At 42.3% G+C, this 11,068-nt stretch overlaps 1 protein-coding gene across 1 annotated transcript in view; it reads right to left on the reverse strand.

Moving 5' to 3' along the window:
* Positions 1–11,068, reverse strand: part of ABLIM1 (actin binding LIM protein 1) — a 181,132-nt gene that overhangs the window by 22,824 nt on the left and 147,240 nt on the right. The window contains exons 11-13 of the mRNA XM_019660091.1: positions 8,756–8,791; positions 6,418–6,547; positions 4,049–4,168 (exon numbers count right to left, since the gene is read on the reverse strand). Coding sequence (XP_019515636.1) covers positions 4,049–4,168; positions 6,418–6,547; positions 8,756–8,791 — 286 coding nt within the window. The remainder of the gene's footprint in view (positions 1–4,048; positions 4,169–6,417; positions 6,548–8,755; positions 8,792–11,068) is intronic.

Consider the following 11,068-nt stretch of genomic DNA (forward strand, 5'->3'; position numbering starts at 1 on the left):
TGTGTGTGTGTGTGTGTGTGTGTGTGTGTGTGTGTGTGTAATTTATATATTTATATTTATATTTCTTGGCCTTCAGTTTTAGCTCCTTCCATGTCCACCTAATAAGCCAATTTTTAGTCCTTGGGAGGTCCCACATACACTTGCAGGATTCTCACGGTACTGAACCAACTCAAATGTTCTGTCCTCACTTTCTTTTTGGCACCCTGAGAGTCTAAGTGACAACTTCTAAGACAAGTGAGTTGACATGGCTGCGCTTGTGTCTGCTGTGGGAACCTGCTGGAGCACGGCTTAGCTTTCTGGACTCTCAATGCTTGTATTTCAAAATATAAATGGATGTTTTGAGGGGACCTTAAAATTGGCAGCATCTAGAATTTCATGACAGAGTTTCAAGGTCGCTGGTTCTTGCCTAAAGCGTCAATAAGTGTTATGGTTACCTTCGGCAATGTCAAATACATATGTGCATCACAGCAACTCATATCTGTAGCAAAACAGGGAAGAATTATTTCAAAGAGGCTTCATACACATAGCCCTCCTGTTCACAAATCTGACTCACACTTCACGGACACAGAACATAATGACTCACAGTATTTCAAAGAGGAGGGAAGAGAAATTCAGAAAACAAGGCACTAACAGAGCCCCAAACAAAGTGGAAACAGCGTTTCCAAATCTCTAGGCACGCACTTGTCCAAATGGTCCAACAATGACATACCAGTGTAGAATGGGGCTACGAGAAAGGTCAGAAAACAGAAATAAAAACACCCTGAAAACAAGACAGGTGTTTCAGAAAATGGAAGCCAATGAAACGGAGCCAGCCTGCGATAAGCATCTCAGCTTTACAGCCACGCAGGCATCCTCATCCTCAGCTCCGTGGGCCCTGGGGCCTGCGTCACATGCATGAGCAGTAACGACCAGGAAGTGGACGTGGGCAGCGGGCGGCTGGGCTGCTGGCTGCCCCAGCGGCAAGGGCCCTCTGCTTCTAGCTACCTATTCCTGAGGTGGTCACCCTACCTTGGGCTCCTCAAGCTCCCCACTTTACATTTGTTTTAAAAAATAACTCCCCCGAGACCACAAGACAAGCTCCAAGATAAAAAGTAAATGTTCAAATGAAGGACCATGGAAAACTCTGCGAGGCTTTGCCCCATTTTAAAGATCCCTGAGATGTGTTTCTCAAATGGCTGCGTAAGTTCCCTCCGTACTGAAATTTCCCAGTGCTGGAGAAGCCTTCCGTGTAAATGGATACATGCTTTTCAAAATAACTGAGGAGTGATTCTTTGGAGAATCAGCATTTAGCCATTTAATTATTAATATATTAGGCTTTTAAAGCAACATCTTTAGCATACAAATTCTCCGTGATTTTGTAGTTTAGCAAAAGTTTCACCAGATTTTAAAGCTAAGCAGATACTGTTATGTACATTTTGTATCTGAAGTATATACTTGTAAACTATTTCATATGAACAAACTATAGGCATATGTCTGGTAAAAAGAAAACGGAAGAGAGGCTATTAGATGTTTTTTAAGTATAAGCTCAGGGTCATGCTAATCCCTCGTGGCCTAATGCTTTTTATAACTCAAATCCATAGTATTTGACTGGGTCAAAAACTTCAAATTCAGACTAAAAACAGAAAAGGAAGTATATCTACATGTTTAATAAGGCACCATTTAGGCACAGAGAGCTTACTGTAATTTCCATAACCATTTGATAGTTCTATTGCCAAGTAAAAATGTATTCATTTTGTCATTTAAATGACTGAAATAGCTGTTTGTCTTACCCTCAAAAAGAGTGTAATTTTCTAGTTAAAAAGAGATGCAAAAGTTGGCTTTAAAGATTATACTTCACATATATTTACACTGAAACACACACACCTAATCTGAATGAGGGATGGGAAGGCCGAGGGTCTGGTCCAGGGGCTGCGCCTTCTTAGCTGCGAGCCCTTGGCCAGGTCACTGATGCAGCCTCAGCACCCTCATCTCTGCCCTGTGGGTATTTCACAGGGATGCTAAAGAGCAAATGGAATGATGCAATGGAAAGTGCTTTAAGAGCAGCACCACGCCAAAGGGGAGCCACAGATGGACGCGAGCTCAGTGCTTCCTGTACATCGGGGCACTTTATCTCACACATCCTAATGGCCCAGGAGAGATTGATTGATTGATTGATTGATTTTAATTTTAATGGGGAACAGCCATGGTCATTGGTTACACATTGCTTTCATGCTACAATGGCATAGTTGACTCTTTTAAGGAGGGTGCAGCTCACAGTGGCCCATGCAGAGATCAAACCGGCAACCTTGGTGTTATCAGCACCACGCTCTAACCAACTGAGCTAACTGGTCACCACCCCAGGAGAGGTTTTATAGATGAGGTAAGTGACCCTCAAAAAGTTAAGTCAACAATCCAAGGTCCCGCAGTTAGCAAGTGACAGAGATAATACTCAAACCCAGGACCCAGTGTCCATACGGGTGTTCCATCTCTCCATATACGGCTGCTCACAAACATACGGTGTGGTAAGTCTTGATATTTTGTGATGTGCTATTTACAAACTTTGCATAACTTCACAGGGCATGTGATGTTTTCCTTTCTACAAAAAGTATCTCTTCTGAAAGATGAAACATATAATAACCAAACAAGGCAGTTTCCATTTTAATGAATTCAAAATGTATTTTCTCTTGCATACGAGTATTAGAAACAAACAAACTTAATTTGGTCAAGGACTTCTATATTAAAGTCCTTAAAATACATCTCTGAAGTTTTGTTCTATAATTTCTTATGGTTTTATAAATATTCTCTAAAGTATCATCTTCACATCTAAGTAGAAGAGCTTTTTCCTCCAAAATACTAATTAGCAATAATCATTTAAAACAAATCTGTCAAGATTTTTAGAAAGTGCTGCATCGACCAAAAAAGACGGATCCCTTTGCTAAGGGCAAGTGTCTTCAATAAGCATGTCAGCAATATTATTTTGATAGCACAGAAAATGCCAAAATAGCACATATAAAATTACTATGTGCTGGTAAGTACACTGCATTTATACTTTAGGACTCAGCTGCTCAAAACTCCAAGTGAGCAAAAAGAGAATAGTTTGGGTAGACTGCAAGGGAAAGTTCAAGTACAACAGCGTTTAGGATACTATCTAGGCACGTGGATGAGGCACACCCTGAAACGCGGGGTAAGGATCCTTTGGGACAGTCTTCAGACTCATGATGACATCCACGCTTGCCTGCTACTCCCTCTGTGAGCTGTTTTCATTGATTTGGTTCAAATCAAGACTACGGAAAAAGTTAGCATCCTTCTGGGAGCTCATACTTATTTTAAATCAGGGCCCCTTCCTAATTCCTTCGGGGCCCTTGGCTCCCCTAACACACGGAGCGGGCGGGCCCCGAATGAGGACTGCTACAGAAGCATAACGGACAATGAAGGAAACAATGGGAACGCCATAGAGGGGACGGGCAGAAATGGGGGGCAGGAACAGAAAACAGAAGGCAAGGCCTGTCTTCTCCATCATGCAGAAATCAGGACAAGTCAAAAGAAGATTATTCTGAGTTGGCTCAAACAGAGAAATTTAAGTTACATTGCCATCGGTCTTTTTTTTTTTCTTTTACCGTTCAAACATTTTAATATTGTTAAGTGGTTAAGAGGCCGAGCACCATTAAGACACCTTTGGGGTATTTGTTGCTAACTACTGTTGGGTTTGGCTGAGCCATATCACATATGAAAACCAGGTAACTACCCCCACTATATATTATATTTTGCTTTTGACCCATAGAAAAACAAAATAATAATATATATTTTTCTAAGGAGTAGGTAATAAATCTTCTGGTCTCAAACATACTTCCTGTTTCTTCATCTAGAGCCCTTAGAAATGACATATTTCTCCTAAGGAGAGCCACTATGCCAGTTCTAAGACACTGCTGGGTGTTGTCATGGCACACGCAGGCATGCTGAGAGGCCGGCAGCTCAGTAACCTCTTGGAGATACACCGATTAGCCTTCCCAAGGTGCTGCTAATGCATCTCCACTCCGCAGGTGCTGCCTGGGGAAGCCTGCCTCCTTACCTTTGACATGGGGAATGAAGTGGTGTCGGAAGGGGGAGTTGGGGCGGGAGTCGCTGTGGGCGGAGCTGAGGCTGCTGGTGCGCAGGTAGGACAACCTGTGCACACCAGGAGACAGCAGCTCTGTGCAGCAAGGAGTCGGGGCAGGACAAGGTGGAAACAGAAAAGAAGAACAGAAATTAACACAGGAGCAGGGACAACATCATTGTTCGAGGAGGGGGGGGGGGCGGGGATAAAGACCGTTAATCAGAAGTCTGAAAAAGGAGGAAGGAAAAAGGGTTAAGAAATGCACCTGCGTTAGGGAATAGGGGAAGGGGAACAGACTAGTTGCTGTCCTTTTGTTCTTCAGTCTAGTTGTGGAGGACATCGCCCCAACGCTGTTCCCATCCCCCAATTCCCCAATAAAATCTTAAAAGAAAGAAAAAGAAAAAGAAATGCACCTGCTAAGGGCTAGGCCAAGTGGGGGAGAATTTGCAAATGAATAGATGCAGGTCAGTATGGAGTCGCTCTCAGAGAATAAATGGCTTCAGTGAGAAGGCATGGCCACCAGGACACTCTCGGTCAGGAGGAGACCAAGCTACCATTGAGCCAGTATGGGGCACAACATTCAGCTGTTTTTAAAAAGCATCTGACAAAACGGATCCCTCTGAAATACACTGGGAAAAATGACAATCATTTCAAGAACCTTGAAAAGGAGTCCTTATAGGTTAAGGGTCAGGTTCTTATTTCTAAGCTGCAAACTTCTCCCATTGGAAGTTTTATTTTATTTTGCCTACATAAAAAAACAAAACTGAAAACAAACAAAAAAGCCTGTTTGTGTTCCCTGGGTGTCAAAGAGCTACTCACGATCCTCATAACTTGAGGAATTCTATACTGGCCACAACTATGTTATCAGAACCCCACCAGCTTCACTTTACAAGGGTAGACCTGGAAAAATATTTATAAACCCTAACAATGAGCATCATGCATATCTGTAATATAGGTATTGTGAAGGGAGAGTAGGGGTGCTTAGAATGGGGGATATTCTTAGGCTACTGACAGAACCACGACTGGAACAGATGAGAACTTTCTAGTGCTCAACAAGGATGTGACATATCAGGGCAACAATGTCCCTGGACTGGCCACTCCCTCACTATCCGGAGGTCTCCGGAATAACAATTTCCCCTTATCCCAGGTCATCTGACAAGGTCATGGTTGAGGTCTCAATGGCCTCAGCATATGCCCAAACACAGGGGTGCTGCCATAAGGGATTTCTTGTCACCCAGACAGACAAGGGCTTAAATCCAGGCTCAGGTCCAGGGCATGGATAAAATGAACATAGTTGTGCATGAAAAAAGAAAGGAATTCGTTTCCTGGACATTCTCATTAACTTTAAAATTAATGTAACTCAATAAATACTGAGTAAATATTTATGAGCCTAGAGAAAAACAATATGTTCTTGAAGGGTCAAATAATAAAAATTCGATCCTCTACAAGCATCATTCAATCTATGGCTTTAATGAGAAGGTGGCAGTCTTTTTACATTCTGTTCATTTCCTTTGGTTTTGTTTTATAAAATAAAATATGAATGGGATTGTTTTGTCAGTCTCCGCAGAAGAAAGGAGCTTAAAATGAAGTTTGCACAGATGTATGGTATCACCACCAAATTTGTTTCAAAGGCCCCAGTCTTCCTTTGTGAACCCATTTCTCAGGGCATCCTGGATCTATGCAGGGATACCCATCCCTTTTCTGCTCCACATAGGAGACACTCCTCGTAGCAATAGGGACTAAATCCTGCAGATAGACGTCAACTGAAGTCCACTACTATTTCATAATCTTTATCACAATACATCTCAAGTGTTTTTATGTTTTCCAAGTCTGATCAAAATTGTAGGGTTGGATCTGAAAAATTGTATACAACCCTGAGCCTGTATACAATACTTCCTTCTAAGAAGGCGTGTAACCACGCCTGCTTCATAACACCATGTGCCTGGATAAGGGACACATAATAAACCCATCAACAAGTGGCTAATACTGGCCTTTAGATGACGCTGATGTGCCTAAAAGGCACATCAAAATATTTTCTTTTAGAGATCTTCATTTTAAGTCAAAAAGTGGTGAGGTATTCTTCAGATCTAAAATAACTCTCCCTTGCTTCCAGTCATTCACTGTCAAAATGTAATTATTTCATAAATCATAGTGAATATAACCATAAAATGACTCGTTTCAAGAAAAGATATGACACAAACTATAGCTGGACATGAGTTTTCTTTTCTTTTTTTTTCTGGGAGAGGGGTATGTATTTGGCAGCCGGCTATTAGGGATGGGGGAAAAAAATCACATAGAGACACAGAGCATCATATAGGGTGAATCCCAGAAACTGTTGCTCTTACCAGGTCTGTGAAAATGCTGGGGCGAGCGAGACGTGGTTGGAGTGTAGCTGTGGCGGCTGTACACGGGGGAGTTGATGGAGCCCTGGCTGGTGGACCGGTGGATCATCCGGTCCCGAACGTCTGGGTAGCCCTGGAAAGTGCCAGAAAGTGTGAGCGTCGACATGCGTTCAGGCTACCATCATGTTCAAGTGATTACCAAGTTGCATGAAAGATGCTCAGGAACTCTCACGTCCACTTGCTCACATGCAAATTTCAGGGCCATATCCCTGATATTATGCAAACGAGCATCCCATGGTTAACGCATTTTGTTCAGAACCTATATAGTACTTGCGTTTACCAAAATTTTAACATGTAAAAATTATGAAGTCCAATGTTGATAGAGATCTTGGATAAGAGGGAATCATTCCAATGACCACATGTATATTGTGCTTTTGAGTTTTATAACGTGTGTTCACATATATCATTTCATCAGATCTGCATAATAAGGAAGGTAGGACTTGTAGTACCTCTTTTTTCACAAATGCAAAATGTTTCAGAAGTTCCCAAGCAGGTAAGAGACATGCTTGGCGTGTAAGTGTGTAGCTTGCACAGGCAGAGCCCACCTCCCGACTCTAATCTCACCCCTTGTTCTGACTGCCAGCCCACAATGCCCGTAACATTGATCTGGTGACATTTAAAGTTGATTTTCCTGCAGAACAAGCTGGTAGTGGCTTCAAACCCTGTAAATCTACTTCCTGCTTTGGGAAAACATATTTCAAGGCAGTAATAAAAAATGATCACTAAATGGAAAAATTTACTCAAAGCTATTTATAATACCACCATTTATAGTCAAAATTTTGTATCACATACTCAACAAACTGGGGAATAATTAAGTAAATTATAGCATATCAATCAATGAAATAGAATAGCACCACTAGCATGTCACTATGTCCAAATCTAGAAAATGATATACTAGGTATTAAGTACAAAAAATCATTCACACATAAACATAATATAAAACTGTTAAAAGAATTAGGAGACTATAAGAATGTACTACATTTTAGGGATTTATTGACCTGTGAAGTTTCGACCAGCACAATAAAAATAAAAGTTTGAAAGCACGCATGAAAAATGATTAAATTTTAAAACCTCAGTAACCATGGCTGTGTGAAATTTCAGAGCAAATGGCAAAGAAACTTTGGTTTGATCCTAGTTGGTTATAACAATAAATTAAATAAAACCAACAATAAAGCAAAAAGTCTCCAAACAGTGCGCCTAAATCTCGCAACTGGTCAATAATAGAAGTTAATTCTTCATAACGTCAGTTGTAATTATCAGAATAGTAATAGAAATTAATCATTCATAGAACTCAATCATAAACCATCAGCATACTATAGGCTTTATCCTATCTCAAATTATAGCAATTACCTAAGATCAGTCCAGCTTTATGTAGAATGTTATTTGGCTTTAAGACTACTGATTTTATTTTTTACTTTTATTATCATTTTTTAGGTGAATGTCGGTCAGGTCTGGGACAGTCTGAACTTATTAGGCCACCAGCCTCAAAGCCACCCCACCCAGGGACAAATTACGCAAGGACAACAGAAAGTACTTCTAAGGCCTCTGGTCACCAAGTAGGTAGTCAACGTGGGAGAGGGTAAACCAAGAAACTACGTGGGTGGAGGGTACAGTGTGAAGGAGCTGTTTCATTTTGTCATCGCTATGATCTGCTTCCTGAAGAACCTGTTCTAAAATGGGTCATGAGAGTAACTCATTTGGGGGTGTGTCTTTGGTTTTGAATGCTGCAGAGTGGACGCGCATTTCTGGGTTGATATGGGACCCACAGCTCACTACGGGATAATCACTGATGGCTCTATGTGATCCAGACACACAGGAGGTTATTCCCGAGGGAACAGCCAGCCGGCCTGGTGGGCTGGATAAAAGCCACTGCCAGGTCTGTTTACCGCACGGAGAGGGCTCTGCTTATAGAACACACTCCAACCACTGTTGGTCCTTGCAGATAATCCAGTATGTTAGGATTCAGATCAATTAATTATGGACGAGGGCGAAAGAGCCCCACGTTAAGTGGCTTTACTCCCTACAGACCCTTTCCTACCATTTAGAGGCACAGGCTCAGATCAGTATAAGGCTGTTTTTACCCCCTAGTCTTCTTTAAACAGAAATTTATTGCTCTATCTTCTAGTCATATTTTACATGTAAGGAATCCCACATTCACCATAATCTTGCACACAGTTTTTCTGTTATTTTATTTCATGGGTTTTCCCCCAAATTCCGGGCTAAGAAAGGGCCAAGGAACTCCCCAATTCTACCCACTATAATTTTCAAAAGTGGTACTTACTTCTGCTGATGGGGTGGGAGACAAAGTCCTTGGAGACTAGAAGAATAAAAGAGAATTTAAAGTCACAACGCTTATTATCTTAGTTTTAATTAGAGTTGCTTAGCAGCATCACCTGGAAACGTTATTCAAAATACATATCAGCACCCCTCGCCCATCCCCCATGTTCTGATTCAGTAAGCTGAGACCAGGGCTTGGACAGGGACAAATGACACAGTTCCTGGGACAGTGTGGTGCACGTCTCCACTTAAGAACCCTGAGTTCTGATCAATACATCGAGATGCTTTAGGTGACTAAGCTAGACAAATTGGAACTATTTCCCCTATATGTTCAAACTATGCTCAGTTTACGACGATGAATTACAGTATCTCTTGAAACAGAAATTTGTAGACATGGTTATTGACTAAATTATAACCACAGCAATCACATAAAAGAGTTTGATGACTAAAACAGGCCTGTGATGACCAGGTCTGTGGCATCCTGCACTGGTGGCCTTGCCAACCTCACCACCATTCACTGTCAGCCTTCTGTCCTTCCATGCACACAAGCCTCCTTGGGGCCCTCAACACTGGGGTCTGTACTCAACTGCACTACCATACAAGCTTTCTCCTTATTCGACTTCAGTTTTCCTCATAGCATCATCACCTTGTAAAATTATATTATGTATATGTTTATTGTCTGTCTCTCACTTTACGCTCATCCACTTGCTCCAGGTCCTTCCATGCACTCGCTCCAGGTCCAGCCCCTGTGCTCTTTGTTCAGGAATCTCCCTTTGCCCTTTATCCCCTATGAAACTCTCCAGGGCGCAGTGGCAACTGAACAACCCAGGTCAGTCAACCTGCATTTGAGAGCAGCCGCAGGCGCAGCTGCAGCTACGCGACCACTAGGTGGCACTATGTGAAAAACGGATGTCGCTTCCCGGCCTGTGGACCTTTTCAATGCTGAGCTGGGTTCTGAAGTAAAACCCAGATAGGACAATAAATTTAAAAAACACAGGTGTTACAATTATAGATAAACATAATTTTAAAACAATAAATATTATATATAATCCTGAACACATTTAAACAAAATCACATTCTCATGCCTTGTCTTCCTGTAAGATCTCAAAGCCCTGTGTTGTTACGGATGGCTTCCTGTCTGGTGTAACCTTGGCTGAACGACCAGGGCTGATTTTGGACCGCTAGCTGAGTGACATCGATCTGAGTGGACTCTAGTCAGTCTCTAGATGATTCCAGTTTAGAAAATAAAAGGCTTGTAAAAAGTTAGAGCACGCTGAAAAGGCCAGGGAAAACACACCAGAGATCATGAGACCTGGGCAGGAGGTGACAACCGGGAACTCCCGACCTTGAAAGGGGATGAGGAGGGGAGGCCCCCAGGGGCTGAGAGGCACTGCTCCAGCAGCAGGATGGGTCTGCTGGGAGGACATTTACAAGCCCCAGGAGGGCAGGTAAACAACAGTAGTAGCTATCATTTGCTGAATATTTAGCACGAGTCTGGCTCTCTGCTAACTGCTTTCACAGATTAGTTAATATAGATTAGCTTTAAGAGATAATAAATTACCTAGATGTTATGCAGACATTAATCCTTACTCAATAGCTTATTGAATCCTCACTGACACCCCGTGAGGGAGAGTCTGTCATTACCCTGTTTTACAGGTGAAGAAACTAGGATCAGAACGGTTGTCACACGGCCAAAGTCAAAACAACCAGCATGTGGAGTCCCCAGGTGGAGCCCAGGTAATTTGATTCTAGAACCCTGGGTCATACGCCTTCCTGTACTGTGCTGTGGTGCCATTCTCTCTCATTTTTCTAATTTTGCACATTCTAACTATCTTACGATGCTAAAAGCGGCAGCTGTCAAAATTTAGGGTGTGCACTGTCTCAAGATCCTCATACATAGTTCAGCTTACCCCAAGATCAAGACCCCACACATACAGCCCCTAGACCCTCCCGCCCTATTCTCTCTTCCCAGCTCACAGAATCTCCCCTGACAACCTTGGCTTCCTTCTGTGGACAAAAAAGGGTGCTGTAATAAATCATAAATTCCTAACTGGGCAGGTCAAGGTGGGTAGTCACACTCCAGGCATGTAACTTCTGTAGTAAAAGGCTTATCTTTGCCTTAAGCCAGCCCTGTCCATTGTTTCTGTGCATCTGGGTTCACACACCTTTGAAATGCCTCCTTCTGAAGTGTAAGCCTGTAACCCAATCCCCACCTTGCTTTCTCCCGCCCTCATATACTCTTCCCTGGAGTGCCTTCTTGATTTTAAATACATAAAAGAAACAGCAAAAACTGTTTTTTTTTTCCGGAGAAGAAAAA

This window comes from Hipposideros armiger, unplaced genomic scaffold (genome assembly GCF_001890085.2).
Source record: "Hipposideros armiger isolate ML-2016 unplaced genomic scaffold, ASM189008v1 scaffold_311, whole genome shotgun sequence".
NCBI lineage: Eukaryota > Metazoa > Chordata > Mammalia > Chiroptera > Hipposideridae > Hipposideros > Hipposideros armiger.